The sequence below is a fragment of the Barbus barbus genome, assembly GCF_936440315.1.
Source record: "Barbus barbus genome assembly, chromosome: 9".
Classification (NCBI taxonomy): domain Eukaryota; kingdom Metazoa; phylum Chordata; class Actinopteri; order Cypriniformes; family Cyprinidae; genus Barbus; species Barbus barbus.
Window position 1 is genome coordinate 909,536 of NC_136737.1, and position 20,361 is coordinate 929,896.

At 38.3% G+C, this 20,361-nt stretch overlaps 3 protein-coding genes across 6 annotated transcripts; 1 reads left to right on the plus strand and 2 right to left on the minus strand.

The window, feature by feature from the left end:
• Positions 1–302: 302 nt before the first annotated feature.
• ssu72 (SSU72 homolog, RNA polymerase II CTD phosphatase) lies at positions 303–11,724 on the minus strand. Its single transcript, XM_079424525.1, has 5 exons — positions 11,525–11,724; positions 10,173–10,316; positions 6,448–6,587; positions 5,902–6,020; positions 303–979 (listed from the first exon to the last, which is right to left on the minus strand). The coding sequence occupies exons 1-5, from the start codon at positions 11,602–11,604 to the stop codon at positions 878–880; spliced, it is 585 nt and encodes a 194-aa protein (XP_079280651.1). The 5' UTR covers positions 11,605–11,724; the 3' UTR covers positions 303–877.
• A 1,736-nt stretch (positions 11,725–13,460) lies between these two features.
• fndc10 (fibronectin type III domain containing 10) lies at positions 13,461–15,560 on the minus strand. 2 transcript variants are annotated; one of them, XM_079424522.1, is made up of 3 exons: positions 15,465–15,560; positions 14,449–15,331; positions 13,461–14,075 (listed from the first exon to the last, which is right to left on the minus strand). In XM_079424522.1, the coding sequence occupies exon 2, from the start codon at positions 15,255–15,257 to the stop codon at positions 14,460–14,462; it is 798 nt and encodes a 265-aa protein (XP_079280648.1). In that variant the 5' UTR covers positions 15,258–15,331; positions 15,465–15,560; the 3' UTR covers positions 13,461–14,075; positions 14,449–14,459. The 2 variants fall into 2 exon arrangements, with proteins under 2 accessions (XP_079280648.1, XP_079280647.1); XM_079424521.1 differs by having other exon boundaries at positions 13,464–15,331.
• ora4 (olfactory receptor class A related 4) lies at positions 14,577–20,151 on the plus strand. Of its 3 annotated transcripts, none has more exons than XM_079424519.1 (3): positions 14,577–14,684; positions 17,611–17,794; positions 19,017–20,151. In XM_079424519.1, exons 2-3 carry the CDS (start codon positions 17,708–17,710, stop codon positions 19,959–19,961), a joined length of 1,032 nt encoding a protein of 343 aa, XP_079280645.1. In that variant the 5' UTR covers positions 14,577–14,684; positions 17,611–17,707; the 3' UTR covers positions 19,962–20,151. The 3 variants fall into 3 exon arrangements, with proteins under 3 accessions (XP_079280645.1, XP_079280646.1, XP_079280644.1); XM_079424520.1 differs by having other exon boundaries at positions 14,581–14,684; positions 17,617–17,794; XM_079424518.1 differs by having other exon boundaries at positions 14,590–14,911.
• The last annotated feature ends 210 nt before the right edge of the window (positions 20,152–20,361 follow it).

The following is a 20,361-nucleotide window of genomic DNA, read 5'->3' on the forward strand; positions in this document are numbered from 1 at the left end:
CATTATGGTTATAGTTTGCTACTCAGACATTACCGTTGTTGGTTTGAACGGGCGTTTATTATTTAAAGTAAATATACAGTGGCTTACTGGAAGGAACTAATTACATGTAACGGAATTACGTAATTTAATTACAAAAACTAATCGGTTACAGTTACTGAGCATGTGTAATCAAATGTAACTAGTTAAATTAATAAAGTAACTGAAATACTTACACTACTTATTACATTCTAAACAGAGTAATTTGATTACATTTCCACAGTAACCTTCCCAACGCTGCTGGTGTATAATAACGTAGTAAATTTGACACTGCCATGCCATTTAATACAGAAAAACAAACGTTCACTGAGATTCATCAATGCTTTATTCATTCATTTATAGCGCAATATTTACAAGAATAATTTCAGGCACTCTGGGCTGCTTCAGGTACAATTATAGAATCATCTTTTCATTTACAAAATCAAAGGAAAACAAAACAATACAACAGGTATCAAATCCCATCTTTAAATAACGCTGAAATAAATTCATGAGAAAACCAAAAGATAACAAGAGTTATGAAACATTACACGTGATCAGATATAGTCAGTGTCCAGCTGGAACAGACTCGTTAGGGTTTAATCGCTAACGGGTTTGTCGCAGGTCCTAAACGCAGGTTCTGGCGACAGCGCGAGGTTTACTCTAGAACCGTTTCGTTCTCTCGCGATGTTCCTTCAGTTCCATTTACAGCGCTCAGAGTCATCGAAACCAACCCCTCGGGTTAGCGTAGCGTCGCGCGGACGATCCTCCCGGCTGAGGTCTGTGTTGGCGGTAAACAGAATGGGAGAGAAACGTGCGAGTCCTGCCACGCTGGATGTGCGTGCCGCGTCAGTTTCTACGTGAATCAGTAGAAGCAGACGGTGTGAAGGAACGGCCGGTGGCTCTTCTCCTCAAACTCCTGCAGAAGCTCATCGATCTCGTTCTCCATGTCGTCCGTATGCTGAATCTGGAGGCAGACCAAACACTTGTGAAAACTGACACGTTTATATAACAAGCTGAATTATTGCATTTCTTCTGGATTCCAAAGATAATGTAAGAATGATCATTTTCTCAAGAACAGCTTTATGAAAGCTCATGAACGGATGTGTAAGATGTTTGTAAAAATTTGCATTTAAAGTATGTAAGAATAGGTTATAAAACACGAGCAGAGCCCTTTTATTACTCATAAAAGCATTCTTACTAAATATTTTGTGCTAAAAACAAAATGGAGACAAATGTACATGAAATGTGTAAATTATTACATTTGATTAACAACGTTTTCACACAACAATTTACATGTTAATGCCTTTAGAATTTACTTATTTTTGCATTGCTAAGAAATTATAGTTTTAATTTAATTTGCTTTATTTTTCTATTTTTATGTAAAATATTAAACACCCACCACCTACCTGGTAAAACTCATTGTCATTTTAATTAATTAAAATGATAATAAAATTGAATATATATTTTTTAATTTTATGTATTTCTAAAATGTAATATACATTACATTTTAAAACAAACCATAGACATTAAAAAAACAAAAACGGTTAAAAACACGTCTTCCATCTTTATTTGACCCTGTAACTCTAGCACTCTCTATTATAATTCTATTTTTTCTTTATTTAATAAAACCCCTTTAAGACTTGCACTCTATTCATTTTCTGCTTGTTTTCTTTTTTAAAAAATCCTCTATCACTAGCTTTTTCTGTTCTATTTGTTTTCTTTTTATTTATTATATAATTAACAAACAAACAAAAACCTTGCTATATGTACTTGTTATAGCATTTGTGTATCATTGCTCTCTTGTTGGTTTTGATTTCTTCTATTGTCCTAATTTTTAAGTCACTTTGGATAAAAACATCTGCAAATGTAATTTGGTTATTTTTATGTCTGTATGCTTTTTATTCAATTTGTTATATTAGTCCAAGTTAAACTGCATGAAAACAAGAAATGGTGCTTTGGCAACCAGCTGAATTAAAATAAGTTCAATTAAAATATTATATATATATATATATATATATATATATATATATATATATATATATATATATATATATATATATATATATATATATATATATATATATATATATATATATATATACACACACACACACACGGACAAGAAATAGCAAAGTGATGATACGGCTAAATGAACTAGCCGAACTAAAAGCTAAAGTATATGCAATAAGAGAACTGAAAGAACTTGATCAGGATGGATAAGTGATGACGGTGTTACGGCAAAAGGCATCACCTAAAGAAGCCAAAGAGCTTTCTGTAAGAGAACGCTATGAATTGGATCAGTATGGATCAGCGAAGACTGTGTGAAGGAATATTCATATGGACTATTGATATGATGGACACTGATAAGGAATGTTTGTTCTCATTTGGAGATGCTGATGATGGGTCAGTATTCAAATGGACCGTGTGTCTGACCAACAATGTCACTGTAAGTGCGATCATTTTAAATCCTTCAATCACGCGGATCATAAAATGTACGAGATTGAAAATGATATTGACCCAGAAAATCACTCTTTTAATGATGTGAATAACAATTGTTGAGAGTATTATACAGAAGATATATTTAACAGAAATGTGAATATGGAGAGGGCATTATCAATAATACAGTTAAACAGTAGAAGTCTTTATAAAAATGTCATACACATTAAGGATTATTTGCGTCAGTTTAATAAATTTAATGTGATTGCTGGGTCAGAGACTTGGCTTGAAAATACATGAAGTAGAATTGGAAGGATATAATTATTTACAGTAAACAGAGTTGATAAGAAAGGAAGAGTTGCTTTGCATGTTGACAGCGTTAAGATCTAAACTGATTAAAAGCATGTCAGTGACTATAGAAGATCTTTTGGAATGTGTAACTATAGAAATCAATATTGAAAGATCTAAAAATATAATGATCAGTTGTGTGTATAGATCAACAGGAACTTGTGCAGATACCGTTATGTATAAATTATTTGGTATGCTCGATAAATGGAATGAGAACAAAGTACAAATATGTGGAGATTTCAATATAGATTTGTTGAAATGGAAATGAGAATAACAGATTTTACTGACTCACTCTATAGTGAAGGTCTATTTCCTGTGATTACAAAACCTAGTAGAATAACTAAAAACACTGCTACATTAATAGATCATATCTATACAAACGAAATAGGAGGATTATTTATAAATGATATGACTGATCAGTTTCCAGTTTTTGCAATATTTCAAAGATAATTTGATAAAACAAAAGGTAGTAGGATAGTTGTAAATGAATTTGATATCGAACACCAGAAATCATGCTGCTCTCAGTGAGGACGTAAAGAATCAAAACTGGAGCGAGGTTTATGCACGTAAAGATCCTAATAGTGCTTATGATGCTTTCTTGTCCATATCAATAGAAAAATACGAAAAACATTGTTTAAGAGGACTGTAAAGAAGCAAAATCATGAGGATAAACCATGGATTGGTAAGGGAATAGAGAAAGCATGTAAAAAGAAAAGTGCACTATACAGGAAATTTATAGCAACTAGACCTATACAAGCGGAAAATACATACAAGATAAAAAATATATAAGTATTATAAGATTTAGTAAAAATGACTATTATAATAAGTTATTGGACAAGCATAAGAATAATATACAAACAACATGGAACATGCTTAATAGTATAATTAAAAAGAATACTGGGAAAGTTGATTACCCAAATTATTTTCTTAACGATGATAAATTAAGTATAAATAAAATGAATGACATTGTCAATTAATTTAACGAGTATTTTGTAAATATTGGGAGCAATTTCCCAAAAGTGATGGTGGAGCAGAGAACTGGGGAGAGGACAGATGAAATTAATATTCCTAGTAATGATTATTCCATGTTTATAAGGGGAGTTGATGAAGGAAATACTCAACATCGCTAACAACTGCAAGAATTAATATTCCACTGATTGTAATATTGACATGTTGTTAATAAAACATTATAGAACATATAGTAAGACCATTTACACACATGTAATCAGTCCTTTTTAACAGGAATATTCCCTAATATTATGAAAACAGCTAAAGTTATTCCTATTTTTAAAAATGGAGATCGTCACAGTTTTTCCAACTACAGACCAATTTCTCTTCTTTCCCAGTTCTCGAAAAGTTTAGAGAAAATATTTGTGCGTACGCTTGATAATTTTATAGATAAGCACAAATTATTGAGAGATCATCAGTATGGTTTTAGATCAAACAGGTCGAGCTCAGTGGCTGTGATGGACCTGGTGGAAGAGATTTCTTCTTCAGTGGATAATAATGAATATACTGCGTTCATAGATTTAGAAAAAGCTTTTGACACTATCGATTATGAATTATTAATGATGAAACTGGAGAGATATGGTATAAGAGGGAAAGCTTTTGCTAGGATAAAAAGTTACCTCGATGACAGATATCAAATATTAATAATGTTAAATCAGATTTAATGGAAGTTACTTGTGGTGTTCCACAAGGTTCGGTGCTAGGCCCTAAGTTGTAAATGCATAAATGATATTTGTAAAGTGTCTAAAGTATTAAAAATGTTTTGTTTGCTGATGACACTAATTTATATTGTTCTGGGAACGGTTTGGAACAGCTTCTGAATGCAGTGGAAATAGAATTGAGGGTTTCAAAAAATGGTTTGATAACAGACTTTCACTGAATTCTAGTAAAACAAAGTTTATAATATTCAGTAATCGACAAAGTAACAATAAAGTGAAACTAACGATTAATAATGAGGAAATAGAAAGTGTACGAAAATAATTTTTTGGGTGTTATAATTGATCATAAATTATGTTGGAAATCACATATTAATCATGTAAAAACAAAAAATGTCTAAATCCATTGCAATATTAAATAGAATAAAACATATTTTGAATGAAACACTTAGTATATATTGTATTGTGTGCTCATAGTTCCATACGTTACTTACTGTGTGGGGTCACATATAAAACCAACTTAAATTCAATATATACGTTACAAAAGAAAGCTATTAGGATTGTTAAAAAGGTTGATTATTACGAACCAACAAATAAATTAATAATTTACATGCATTACAAGTTGATCTATATACTTTACAGTTAATGTACAAAGTTTGTAATAATTTACTTCCAAATTGTATTCAGAGGCTGTTCAAAATAAGAGAAAGTCAGTATAATTTAAGAGGATTGTATGTGTTTAGAAAAGTAAGGGCAAGAACTGATGCAAAAAGTAGGTGTTTATCTGTTAAAGAGGTAAACCTATGGAATAAATGTGATGAGGAACTAAAAGCATGTCATTCTCTTTACCGGCTTAAGAAAAGGTATAAAAACAAGGCGAAAAATAATTATATGACTCAGTATAAATTGTGGTTGTATTGTTTAAAAAAAGTGTTTATTTTTATGTTTGTTTTGAATTAAGTTTGTACATTTTGGGAAATGTTTTTGTTAAATTGTGTTATTTAACGTAAAGTGTAAGCATAATAAGCAAGGCTTCTGCCTACACCTTTTTCAGTAACAATGCATTTTATTTATTTTGTGAAAATGTGTTTGTGAGGACTGGAATAAAATTATTATTATTGATTGATATATATATATAAAACATTATTTCAGTTAAATTTGTTATTTCTCAAAGCACATCATTTTTATGATTATTTATTTGTTGTGTAGTTACCTATAATAACCCTAATCTCTTGTAAAATTGTGAAGCCACTCTTACAGAAATTTGCACAAACAGTGAAACAATTCTGAAAGTGTGCTTTTATGAACATCCATTAAACTGTTGAGGAAAAACAAGGTTTTCTGAGCAGAGTCCATGAAACATGAGCATAAAGAATTGGCACAGAGCAAGTTTATTGAACTGAAAGCAGTAACTCCAGGTGTTTCTGACAGTACTCACACACTGGCAGAGCTCGCAGATGAGGAAGGCCCCCAGCGTAGCCTCCTCATGATTGTCCTGAATATCCACATTAATGACATGCACCGGCTGGAACGTCTCCTGCTCGCGAGAGTTCAGGTCTGAAAGAGACACAGCCGTGATTCTGGAGCCACACACACACACACACACCTCGTCGTACACACACACACACACGCTCCTCACCCTCCAGCACCTGGTCGCACACACACACCTCGTCGTACACACACACACACACGCTCCTCACCCTCCAGCACCTGGTCGTACACACACACTCACCTCGTCGTACACACACACACTCACCTCGTCGTACACACACACTCACCTCGTCGTACACACACACACACACACACCTCGTCACACACACACACACACCTCGTCACACACACACACACACACACACGCGCTCCTCACCCTCCAGCACCTGGTCGTACACACACACTCACCTCGTCGTACACACACACACACACCTCGTCACACACACACACACACACACACCTCGTCACACACACACACACACGCGCTCCTCACCCTCCAGCACCTGGTCGTACACACGCTCCTCACAGGTGATCACCAGGTCAAACTGCTCTTTGCAGCTCTGGAAGCGCTCGGGCCGTGTCTTAATGCGCTTGTTGCGGTCCAGCATGTGCAGGATCCCGTTCTGTGTGTATCTGAGCAGAGCGGTCAAGGAAGACGAAACACTGGAGTCTCCACAACACATCAAACCTGGTGTCTGCAAAGGATCAAAAGACTGGAAACACACACACTAGCGCCATCTATTGGTCAACCTCAGGAAACCCCTTCTGATGTCCATTAACTCAACTATAGACCGCTCACTTCTCACAGCACGGGTCAATGTGCAGCTCATAATTACAGTCCAGTTATCAGCAGAATAAACCAAGACAGCTCATGGTCTAATGAACATCCAACTATCAAATAAAAAACATTTTTGATTTTCTTTGCGCTGCTGCTCTGAAATCTGCTGTAAATTAGACTAGTTATGACCATTTATCAGATATTGCGACAGATATTCATTTTCCATTGGCTTCCTCTCACATCACTGCAAATCTAGCTTTGTTTTATTCTTATTTTTGCAAGTATGATGAAAAATTAAAAAAAAAAAATAAACAAGTTGTTTTTGGCATATTAAAAATGTCTAACAATCTTTATAATGAGAAATGTACTTGAGAAGCAACGCTGCATAAATATTAAGGCTTGTTATAGACTGCATATCTTCAATCTAGTTTATTTCCTCTCGTGGCAGTAACTTATATCCTTTACATAATTTGGTGTTCCTGGTCAAAAGCAAGCGGCCTTTTAAAACGCAGCCTGTAAATCTGTCGCTGCGCTGTATCATCAGCACACTTTGGATTCAAGCGTTCTGTGGATCAGCACAGGTCTTGTGTTTAGGATCTGATTGATCGGAGGCCTCACTGATCTGAGCTCATGCACATCAGCTTGAGAGTCAACTTTGACTCAATTATACACAAATAATGCTTTTTCATAAAAACAATGAGGCGCTTGAGCTCAGATCAATGAAGCTTACGATCAATCAGATCCTAAATGAAACACAAAATCTGTGCTGATTGACAGAAAACAAGCGAATAAAAACAATCAAATATTTGCTGAAAACATAGCATAATTTTACAGTACGGCCATTTTTGAACGGGAATACCACAAGTGTAACAGAGCGGGATATAAATACCCCACAAAAAAAGTACAAAAATTTATTTTTGTGAAGTTGTTATACTTTGTGTGAGTAAAGTCAGTTAGTTTTAGTCTAATATGAGAACATTAACTAGCATTTTCATGAAAAACAAATCACTCTCCAGGTCAAAATGACTGGAACATGAGGGTTAAAAAAGCCTGTACAAAACATGCAATCTATGAAGAAATGTGGCTTCCCCAAATGAGTTCACAGCTGGACTCGAGACACGTGATCTGAGGAATCATTCATGTCTGGAGCACAAACGCTAGTGCTAGTGATGCTTGACCTAGCAAACGCTGAAAAACAGCTCCATATAAAACTATTATTTCAATCCTGCTGTTCTTCTACAGGTGACGGGTTTGTCCTCAAGAAACTGGATTCTGAGTTTATAGTTGTCAGACGCTTCTGGTTAGATATATATCTGTGTCCCTGCAGCACAAGAGCAGTCATGAGTAACACAGCTATATCTGTAGCAATAGCCAACAATACATTGTATGGATCAAAATTATACATTTCTCTTTTATGACAAAAATCATTAGGATATTAAGATCATGTTCCATGAAGATATTTAGTACATTTCCTACCGTAAATATATCAAAACTTCATTTTTGATTAGTAATATGCATTGCTAAGAACTTCATTTGAACAACTTTAAAGGAGATTTTCTCAATATTTAGATTTTTTTGCTCCCTCAGATTCCAGATTTTCTAATAGTTGTATCTCAGACAAATATTGTCCTATCATAACAAACCATACATCAATGGAAAGATGATTTATTCAGCTTCAGATGATGTAGAAATCTCAACTTCACAAATGTACCCTCATGACTGGTTTTGTGCTCCAGGGACACACATGGCAATACCTGACTTCAGCTGAATCCAGAACTAACGGAGTCCGTGTGGTTTAGTGTAATCTGCTCTGAGCTCGAACACAATCACGCGAGTCATGTGTGACGCATTACAGGAACCAATCCGTGACCTGCTTTCCTGTCAACTCCATGATTCAGAGTCTGGAAAAGACAAGAGCGGCTCCCATTTCATCCAAACGGACATTAATAAACGAGCTGCTGACGAACCCAAGAGAAGATTTCCTGCCCATGAGACTGTCCTACACCCTCACCATTCATTTAGACGGCAGACCGTCACGTCATCAGGTGTCCCACAGAGAAACGATGCATTTACTCACCATGATGTCGTTCCAAACCCATATGACTGACTTTCTTCGGACTCCATTTCTTTCACAGTATAAAGTCACACAGGTTTGGAGCAACAGAAAGGGAGTAAATCACGACAGAACGATTGATTTGGGTGAACTATCCTCTTTAATGTGAGCAGCAGAACCAAAACGAGGAGCTCATCTTCGGTCACTAACACGTCGAGGCTCGTACTGAAGCTCTAGCGATTTAAACCATGCGTTATATTGCAGCTCCTAAGATAATCGTGCTAAAAATTAAAGATTCAAAAAATATAGCGATGCCATAAAAGAATCATTCTGGGTTGCTCATGAAGAGTTGCTAAAAAAGTGTTTTCTTACACTGTGTTGTAGTTACACACGACGCGACGGCTTGTTTGTCCACACCAAACGCGACCGAATCAATCAAATATCGCAGCCAATCAGAAGCGTGTGTGGGCGGAGCCTCTCTGGAAGCACACTGCACTTAACGAGATGGAAAGGTTTATAATCTAACTCATAACAAACCATTATTAAGCGTACGTACTGAGTGACTGATACCATCTTTATGGAATATACTTGTTAGTTTAGTTTTAACGTTTGTTTTCTTTTGAAGATCCGAGGTAAAGTGTTGTTGCTTTCAGTATAGCTATAAACTCACGCAACAAGATATCCAAACTCATATTAGACACTTCTGACATTGAATAAAGCAGGTAATCAGAACCTGAGATCATCACCGTCATAGTTTGAACGCTGTTGATCCAGCCACAATGCCGCAGAAATTGAAATGTTTTCTAAAATAGAAGTTTTGCGTGTCGCTAGTTAGGACAAACTCTGATTAACGTGAAAGAGATCTTTTATCGTGTGTCGCGTGTAGTTAGGACACGCTGTTAGTGTGAAGAACATCTTGAAATCTAAACCTTTTCCACTTTAAAGCCCCGTTCACACCAAGAACGATATTAGCATCCACACCAGCAAACGATATCGTCTGTTTATTCTAAGCTCGTCTGTCGCTTTAAACTCTCGAGCTCGTTACAGCAGGAGAGATTCTGATTGGATGTCAATATTTCTATCATTCATCAGCTGGAAAAATCGTTCTGAAAGCGATTCCAACAATATCGTTATAGCGGCGGTGTGAACTCTGCTATTCTTTAATATTGAGAATGATTTTTAGAGCTATATCTCTATCGTTCTTGGTGTGAACGGGGCTTATAGGAAGTTGTTTACTAAAGAAAGATTCCACGGATGTTCAAGGTTCTTCATGGAACCATCGATGCCAAGTGTTCTGGCATGTGGTCAGTGTTCTTTTAGTGGTCTAATCGATCAAGGTTTGATTCTGGGGCTCTGGCAGGTGCATCTGTGTGTATGCTAGGGATACAGCTCCTTGTCTTTACGGACCAGGTCGTTGTACATCTGCTCGTAAGTGGTTTTGAAGTCAAAAATGTTGGGTTTGTCCGGAGCGGGTCCTGGGAGTTTCACATGGGTTCCTGTGCCGAAGGAACGCACATCAAACCCTCGCTTGCTGTGGGAATAACAGAGAGACGGTGAGAGACCACAACACATCAGAACAGCAAACACATGACGAGAGCTGGGATCCTCCCTGACCTGCGGTGACTTACCGGACCTAGATCAACCTGAACACAGACCTCAGTCAGAAACCAGGCTGTGAGGACAAACACGCCGCTTAATGGCCTGTGATTATGTGATTATCATCTCACCACTAATATATGTGTCCCTGCAGCACAGAAGCAGTCATGAGTAACACAGGTATATCTGCAGCAATAGCCAACAATACATTGTATGGATCAAAATTATACATTTCTCTTTTATGACAAAAATCATTAGATATTAAGATCATGTTCCATCAAGATATTTAGTAAATTTCCTACCATAAATATATCAAAACTTCATTTTTGATTAGTAATATGCATTGCTAAGAACTTCATTTGAACAACTTTAAAGGAGATTTTCTCAATATTTAGATTTTTTTGCTCCCTCAGATTCCAGATTTTCTAATAGTTGTATCTCAGACAAATATTGTCCGATCATAACAAACCATACATCAATGGAGATATTATTAATTCAGCTTCAGATGATGTATGACTCTCAGTTTTGAATAATTGCCCCTCATGACTGGTTTTGTGCTCCAGGGTCAGATACGGCTCCGTGGAGTCTTCAGGACTGTACTTGAGTCCCTCACAGCCTCGCTTCTGTTTAAATATAGCACTTCCCTGACTAAGATCTATACTTCTTTCCTCAGTTTATCAGGATAACAAACATGTTCCGTGGATGTAGGACATGTAGTATGGTATTATTATGAATACCGTGGTGAATTATGACGCTAATGATGCAGTACCAGGGTATTTTAGCGTGGTACTGCAGTAGGGTTTTGTAGCCATCATTACCACTGCATTACAAACACAAATCTAAGTCTTTGATTACTTCTTTAGTCTGTCTACCGTTACTTTATTCCAGAACTTTCTCTGTTTCTCAATTTAAGCTTTTATGCGTCTCATCAGCTTCCGTGTGTCTGGACGCGTAAAACTGCGTAAAAATGCGTTTTTTTTTGTTTTTTTTTAATGATTCCGGCTCGATTCGGTTCGTTTCGTTTCTCGAGGTCTGACTGTCCCGGTTCGACTCCGATCCGCGTTTGGACCATCTGGACACCGATTGAAGAAGAAGGACGAAACGGCGAGGCGGATGAAGTCGGGGTCGGTTTCTCGTCGTTACCTCAGGATGTTGTGCGCTTCCATGCTGCGGTTCTGGTTGCTGGAGCACACGACCGCGACACGCAGCGGATGGGCCGGCATCGCTATCTAAAGCCCGGTGAGAGAGGAGCGGCTTCGAGAGATCGGTTCGACGCTTCTACTCAGATCCGCTGAGGACGAGAAAATGGCGTCTGCGCTGCGCAGCTCTCAGTGCGGCGTCACAATGGGGGGAGGGGAAGTGGGCGTGGCTTCTGCTGAGGCCTCAGAAAAACAGCCAATCACGTGTTATTAGACACGAAAACGCACATGCCTAATTTACATACGGGTCATTCCTGGGATTAGGTAACATTTCAGATGGAAATATGCATATTTTCAAACTACATCTTATTTCACTTCTAAATACATCATTAGGCACATATCAAACCTCCAAAAAAATCATTTCCCCACCTCAGGCATTAAAGAGCTTTTATTATTTTGAGTGTTTTTCAGCTCTAGACAGCTTTTTTCTCAACCCTGTGACGGACAAACTGGGATTGGTTTAAAAAGAAAAGGATTTTACACAGAAACTGTTATAAAACAAAGATGTACCTGCTGTTCATGTGTCCCTGATCATTTAATCATAACAAATGCAACATTTGTCATCATTTTCACATTTTTACAGGACTGAAGCTAAAAACTTTTATATATAAAATTGTGTGTCTCCTCTTTGTTTTTGTAAAAATATTTAAATGTCAAATTTGAACTAAAACCACAATTTTATTGTTTTAGCCCTTAACATGTCAGACTGTAATCAGCAAGAAATAATTTTATTCTTAATTGTCTTATCTATTCTTTTGATAAAAAGGTGTGACGGGGTTGAACACTTTTGAAGGCATACATTACCTTAAATGACAATGTTTGGTTTGTTTCTCTCTCATATTGTCCTCTTGTTTATCTGCAAACCCAACATTATTGTCTTCTGCTGCAAATGTGGGACCAATTTCTGATGTATGATGCTTGCCACATATTACATCAAAAATTATATTTAAAACAAAAATATGAGTTGTCATGATTTTGGTAAGTGTATATTTACTGAAACCATAAGTATTTTTATTTATTTTCATCAAAATTATTAATAAATGAAGCAAATAACTCAACCCTGTCAGAAGTTTACAACCCCGTAACAATGAGAAACACATATATTTGTGACGGGGTTGTGTTTTTTCACTGAAAATGGCCACTGCTTCTCATGTAAGTGGAGGAGAGTAGACCGTATATGGCAGCAATATAATAAGTATATTGTATATACTTATGGGTTCAAATAAAATGTTGATGTAATGATTTTCCATCTTAATTTTATGTGACAGGGTTGAGTTGTTAAGCTTGACAGTACCCTCTCTGACTACAACATATCTCAACAATATTACTAACCAGTATAATATATACTAACCATGTTCTGCAGCACTATTAAAGAGACCTAAAATATGTCATTTTTTGTATTAAATGTTTTCTGAAATGCTATGTTGGAATATGCAAATGAGGTGTTGTCTAATTAAATATGCACTAATTTGCAAACATTTCCTGAACAAAAATGTCAACATTGGGTGAAGCCAGGTTCAAAATGGTTTCATTTTGTTGACATATTAGTCTTAGAGGTTTTCTGGATATCTCTTTTATCACTCCATAAAAAATCATGTCATAAAATATTGTAAAAAAAACAGGCAAATTATAAATTAAACCCCCCCCCCCCCCCCCCCCCCCAGTAAAAACCTTTAGAATATAGATGCGGTGCAGGAGAAAAATCTCATTTTGAGAAAACAGCCTTTAGAGGTATGTATTGTAATAGAAATCTACAGACAGAAACAGATAAAGTGCTATAAAAGAAACTGTTTTCTTTCCATTAGTCTGAAAATCTCTAAATTGACAGGTGCATGAAAGAACTGTGTTTGCCTGTAAACACAAAGCCAGCCTGTTTTATTCACCCTCTTTTATTGACACTAGGTTTATATAACACAGTATTCAAAAGACTGTTCAGCCAGTCAGCGGGTCCTTATTTTGGTGAATATTATAACTCAGAATTAGAAGAGTCATGTAAAGATAAGGCATACTGTATGGAAATTATTGGGTTTGACACACAGAGAACAAAACTACAGCGTCCCTCCAATAAAAGTACAGCAGCTTTTCTTCCAAACTACACTCAGTAAGCCTCAAAACACCGTTGTTACCTTACACAAAGCCGTCATATGCAGTTACTTAGCATTTCTAAAACCAATATTAATATAGCTATCAGTCTAAATATCAATGAGTGCACAGTTTTTTGGTAAATGGGATAATTAAACGAGACTATAGATGAAAATACACACAAACACAGGAAAAAAGCTTGTCGTGTATAGCTAAGTGTATCCCTTATGACAATTAACACAGAAAACATGGTGAAACCATGGCAACCACATGGTTTTGCAACACTAATCATAGTTTAACCATGGTATTTGTAGTAAACTGTGGTTGTATAACTGGTAATCAATACGCCAGAAATATCATGGCTACTCAACTTTTACTGCAGTAAGTCCCTGGTTAATTTTCGTAAGGGATGGCTGTGTTCGGAATGGCATACTGTCATATTATTCCAACTATTTCTGCGGTGCGCTGTATCCCACAATGCAATGCCTTGACTTTGAGTCGTTCGCGACTCCTTACTCGATTAGTCAAATTTTTAATTGCGCTAAAACATGTCTTTTCTAAGAACTGGACGCCAGTCTCATTGAGCTTCTCAGAACTGTGCCTAGTTTTCTATTTCTCGTCAGTAGTAGAAGCGCAGAGTTTGTTAGTTAGTAGCTAAGAGCTCCATTCCGAACACAGCCGGTAAATAGTAAATAGTGTCGTGAAAGTGCATCTCAGGAGTTTGACGTGGATTCAGCACGTTATAGTGTGTGTCTGCGTGACGATAACGATGTTTGATGCCGATACTTGTGTTTGTTTTAAAGGTGCGTGTGTAAGTGCGATCTGAGCGACTGCTGCGCCGTCGGGTTCATGATGTTTTCGGTGATGTACGCCACCAGCAGGCAAATGATGACCAGCATCACGCAGATGGCTCCGCCCACCGTCGTCATGGCGATAACGATGTCCTGCATCTCGCCGGCCACGAGGCTGAACTCCACGCAGGCGTCGTCCCGTTCCAGGGCGTAGGGCCGCACGCACAGCCGGTAGGGCACGTTTGTGTGCAGCTCGTTAAGTAAATAATCCCTGCAGCTGGCTCCTAAATGAACGGCGGCGCATTCGAACTGCGTGTAGCTTCCGTTCCACCAGCAGCTAAGCCTGAATCCACCCGCTTGATCTGGAGCGGGGCCCTTCGGCGGGGCCTCGTGAGCGACCGTCCACTGAATGAACACACTTCCGTTGGACAGAATATTCGCCGTGAGTTGCCCACCAGGTGAGCTCACCTGCTGACAGCTAGCGCTAGCGCACCGGAAGTCAGGTTGGGCGTAGCGGAAGCACAGTGGCTGGGGGTCATCGGCGCCGAGAATGCGGTAAGCGCACAAGGGCCCGGGGTCCCCCAGAGCGCGCCACCGTCTCACAGTACTGCTGTTGTCCTGTAGCTTTGGTGTCCGCTCGGTGGTTCCCAGAGAGTCTTTATTGGTGTATTTATTGGTGTTATTACTGTCGGTGGGGTCGTATTGCGCATCGCTGCTGGCCCGGTTCGGTAAAGCAGAACACCCGCCGCTGAGAACCAGCAGAACGGCGCAGCGGAGGAGAACCGATCCCTGACGGCGTGCCATGTCTGATTTAACGGTTAAACGTTCACAGAAGCGGAGAATAGCGCGGTGGCCATCACACCGGTGCGCGCGACCATCTGCAATAAAACAACAACACAACTAAAATCAGAATAAACACGGACCCAAACACCGACTCATGCTGCACACCGGCCTACACAACCCCTGATGAAGATTAGGACGAAGATTTAATGTAAAGATGAAGATTATTACCTCAGAGCACGAGGAAAGCTCGCGCTGCAGCCGCCGAACGGGAGCGAGCATCTGCCCAAGCGCGCGCGCGCGTCACTATTAATTATTAATGATCATATTTCCTCTCGCTTTCATTCACTCTCCGTCACGAGCCGTTATCAGTTCTACAATAGACGTGTTTTGATTTAAAGTAATATGCTCTACATCATATTTCTCCACGGGTAGATGGTTATATCTGTTATTATTATTAAGTACAGAATACTGTGGTAATACCATGTTTACTAATTATGGACACGTAAGATCATTCTGTCATGTTCCTGAAAGCGGCTATAAGCGAATACGCAGCTGGTTGATGTCATGAATATTGTGTTGATTGTTTTATTGGTGAAAACACATATAGCTGTACAACGTTTCTTAATGTCTATCAAATTACTTTTAAAAACGTCTTATATCAGAAACATTGTGTTATTTCTGTATTTGATGTGGCATTAATGTCCTCCTCCAGTGTGTTTCCAGCTGTTAGAATATGACGCTATCTAGTGTTCATCATCAGTAATGATCTCGCACATTAATGAACTAAAGCTGTTTAAAATAAGTGCTTCTTGCGGTAAACAACAACAACAACAACAACACTGCGACCGGGTGCATATTACGTGAGAATGACGCACGGTGAAGGAAATATGTCTGATAATGAAGAGCTGATTAGAGTCAGAGATGATGATGTTTATCTGAGGACTGAGTCAGCGCTTCGACTAATGACGGAACACACCGAACCAGACCGAGCTAACAACACCCTCGAGATCAGACACGAACGCGTTCATCAGCGCTTTACACACACACACACACACTCACTCACACACACACACACACACACACACACACACACACGCGCGCGCACACACACACACAAACTCTCTCTCTCACACACACACACAGACACACACACACACACAAACTCTCTCTCTCACACACACACACACACACACACACACACACACGTTGGTTTTTGTGGTTTATGGGGACTCTCCATAGGCGTAATGGTTTTTATACTGAACAAACTGTGTGTGCTATTGCCCTACACCAACCCTACACCTAAACTTAGCCCTCACAGGAGACATGCTGCATTTTTAGATTTTCAGAAAAACACCATTTAGTATGTTTTTTAAGCCTTTTGAATTACGGGGACATAGGCAGTGTCCTCATAAACCACCTTCATATTGTAATACCTCTGTCATACCCATGTCATTATACACATTTGTGTCCTCATAAACCACATAAACATGCACACACAAACTCTCTCTCTCACACACACACAGAGACAGAAAAAAAAACAACAACAAAAAAAAATCATTTTTTTTTAATGGTTTAGATTATGCAAACATCAAGGGAAGTTTTTAATGTGCTCTGAATGTTGTTCTGAAACCACTAGAAACATTTAAACAACGTTTAAACAACTCAAATGTTCCAGGAATAAAACCTTCCATTAATTTAGTTTCTGTGCTAACGTTTTGAGAACATTATTAATTAACTCTGAACGAGCGTTACTGGAATAACTATGTTCACGCACACGTCTGCAGGATGTCTGTTACAGTCATGTCTGTTCAGATGTAGAGTTTTACAAACATTCTATATCATAAACATCCTACAGACACTAACAGACGTCTGATAGGAGACGTACTATAGACGTATCGCAGATGAGCAAACACTCTTAAAGATAGGTCTTGCAGACGTCAAATAGACGTCTCTGAGATGTACGTGTGCTGTCAGGGGAACTATGAGAGAACCTTCCCAGAACGGATGCAGAACGTTTCCAGCGTTATTGGCCAGATAACATAGGCTATATAGTGGGGCATGTTGTCACACGCTAGCAGCCTCGTAAAGGATTATGAAACACAAACAATTCATAAAACAACAAAAGTGTGAAAGAAATAAGGCCTGTATAAACTCTCTCAGTTTACACTGATGCTGCTGATTCTCAGTGAACTGATCTGATGTTTATCGTCTCTCAGGCGTTTAATAATAATAATGATTAAAGATTAAAATCCCCGCGGCCTCAGAAGCCTGGAAAACTGCAGAGCGGCTGGTGTTTGAGTTTAATGGAGCCTGAAAACACGCTGTTAAAGCTGAGATTGTTCATCTGAGCGTGTGTTTGTGTTTATATACTGAGCTGAAGAGAACGACAGCCGTTTCCTCGAGCGAGCGATGGACGGAACGGACACGGAGATCAACAGAAGGCTCTGAGACAGACAGAGAGAGAGAGAGACATGTCTGAGATCCTGACGGTGGACGCCATCCTCTTCGGCCTGCTGGTGTTCTCCGGCATCATAGGAAACATTCTGGTCATCAATGTGGTGAGAGAGAGCGATCCAACACAATAACCAAGATACATGTTTTTATTTCAGTGCATGTATCTGTTTTGGCAGATGCTTTTATCCAACAGTGCAATCAAAGAGTTTGTGTTTTCATCGTTACTAGCTTTCCCTGGGACTCCAACTCGTGACCTTGGCGTTGCGAGCGACATTATCTAGTTTGACTAGTATCACTAACGATGTGAAAAAATGAGTTTTTCTTAACTCTCAAAAAACATGAAGCCTATTTAACACCATTAAGGTTTCTTTTTTTATTAATTTTTTTTTTATATGTCATATTTTCCATGATAATTAAGCTATCATTAATGTGATGTGGAAAAATTAAAGATTAAAACATTGTAAAGTATTTAAATAATATATTTTTAGTGCTGATTTAAACTAAACTAAACAAAAATGTAAAACTGTGAAAAACGTTTTTCATATTTAATGATTTTTATTTAATCTAATTATTTAATGAATTTAAATAAACATTTTATATTAAATATTACAATAACATTGTTTATTATTTTAACAGTATCAATTTAATTTTTCTCAAATCATTTCATACTTAATGGTTTTTAATTCATCAAAGCAAATATTTTATATTACATTTTCATTAAAAATATCAATTTAATAATAAGATCATTTAATTTTAACAAAGCTATTAAACACAACATCTGTCTAAATATTTAGCATATTTAAATGAACATTTAATTTTAAATGAAATTAATATTAAATTAATATCATGAATGAATAATTATGAGTTCATCATTTTAATAAAACATTTCATATTTAATCGCTTTTATTTTATGTAAAATAAATATTAAATATCAAATTACTATTAAAACACAAATTAAATAATTTAATTAATTACATGTAATTTTTATTTTTAATATCATGAATAATTATGAATTTATAATTTTTGTAAAACAATTTTAATTTAATGGCTTTTATTTTATGTAAAATAAATATTTAATATCAAGTTACTATTAAAACACGAATGAAATAATTTTATTAAATCCATGCAATTTTAAATATTTATTTTAAATAAAATTAAAAACATATTCTTTAAAGAAGTGTGTTCTAATGAGCATTACCAATCAAAAACGAGAAGCAAGTAAACCATATGGATGCAAGGAAATATAATTTAGTTTCTGATTGTGGCAGCATGGACGCGTTTGATTGTGTTTTCCGTCTCTTGACTCAGTGTTTTGTGTGTCCGCAGGTGTTCCAGTGCGCTAAAGAAAGCACCTCCCGCCACCTGCCGCCGTCCGACACCATCCTGGTGAACTTGTGCATGGCCAACCTGCTGACGTCGGTGTTCCGGACGGTGCCCATCTTCGTGTCGGATCTGGGCCTGGAGGTGTCGCTGTCTCCGGGCTGGTGCCGCGTCTTCATGCTGCTGTGGGTGTGGTGGCGCGCCGTGGGCTGCTGGGTGACTCTGGCCCTCAGTGCCTTCCACTGCGCCACCCTGCGGCGGCAGCACGTTAGCATGGGTCCGCTGGGCCAGCAGCGCGAGCGCCAGCGCGTCTGGGGCGTCCTGGGCGTCGTCTGGGGCGTCAACCTGCTGTTCTCGCTGCCGGCGCTGGTGTTTACGACGCACGTGCGCGGAAACGCAACGGTGGAGCTGATGGTGATCAGCTGTACAACTCGCCCGCTGCTGGGCTGCATTTGGGAGTTTCCCACCGATCAGCAGGGCTACGCCTTCGCCTCCACGTCGCTGGCGCTCAACGAGGTCATGCCGCTGATCCTGATGGTGGGGACTAATTTCGCGACGCTGCACTCGCTGGCCAAACACATCCGGGCGGTTACGGCGGGCGGCGCGGCGGAGCTGGACCGGCACGCGTCCAGCGAGAGGAAGGCGGGTCACGTGATCATGGCTCTGGTGGCGCTGTTCGTCGGCTGCTGGGTGCTGCAGGTTGCTGCGGTCACGTACTACAACCACAACGGTGGCATGCATGTGGAGGGACTGCTGACCGTCGCGCATTTCTCGGCATCGCTCTTCGTGGGCTTCAGTCCGCTGGTGGTGGCGCTTGGACACGGGAAACTGCGCCGGAGAATTAGCGTGATGATGCAGCGCTGGGCGCACTGGAGCAAACGCCGGCAAGCGGACGACGCCACGCAGAAAGACATGACAGTTGTGAAAACCGTACAAAGCGGGAAAACGTGACTTTTATTTGCATCAAATCGTGTGCAAAATGAGGACATTTTATTTTTCAGGATTCACATATAAATAAAAAGCTACGAAAAACAGTTTATTTGCAATAGAAATCTTTTGTGATTGTATAAATGTCTTTGTCACTTTTGATCAATTTAATATGGAAATCCATTTCTGCGCTGAATAAAAGTTTTTATCTCACAGTTCTGGCTTTTGTTTTTTTTTGCAACTACGAGTATATATCTTGCAATTCTGAGAAATATAAACTCAATTGCAAAAAAATAAAAAATGAATTGCGAGATATTCAGTAAACTCATAATTGCGAGAAAAAAGTCTGAATCGTGAGAAAAGTCTGAATTGTGAGATGAAAACTCAATCACAAGAAAAAAACTCATAATTGCAAGAAAAAAAA

What these genes read in the sequence shown, in the direction of transcription:
- ora4 (XM_079424519.1), top strand. Translation starts at nt 17,708, where the DNA reads ATGTCTGAGATCCTGACGGTGGACGCCATCCTCTTCGGCCTGCTGGTG. An exon ending in ACATTCTGGTCATCAATGTG is followed by an intron (nt 17,795 to 19,016) that starts GTGAGAGAGAGC and finishes GTGTGTCCGCAG; the next exon opens with GTGTTCCAGTGCGCTAAAGA.
- fndc10 (XM_079424522.1), bottom strand. Translation starts at nt 15,257, where the DNA reads ATGGCACGCCGTCAGGGATCGGTTCTCCTCCGCTGCGCCGTTCTGCTG.
- ssu72 (XM_079424525.1), bottom strand. Translation starts at nt 11,604, where the DNA reads ATGCCGGCCCATCCGCTGCGTGTCGCGGTCGTGTGCTCCAGCAACCAG. An exon ending in GAAGCGCACAACATCCTGAG is followed by an intron (nt 10,317 to 11,524) that starts GTAACGACGAGA and finishes TTATTCCCACAG; the next exon opens with CAAGCGAGGGTTTGATGTGC. An exon ending in GTACGACCAGGTGCTGGAGG is followed by an intron (nt 6,021 to 6,447) that starts GTGAGGAGCGCG and finishes TGTCTCTTTCAG; the next exon opens with ACCTGAACTCTCGCGAGCAG.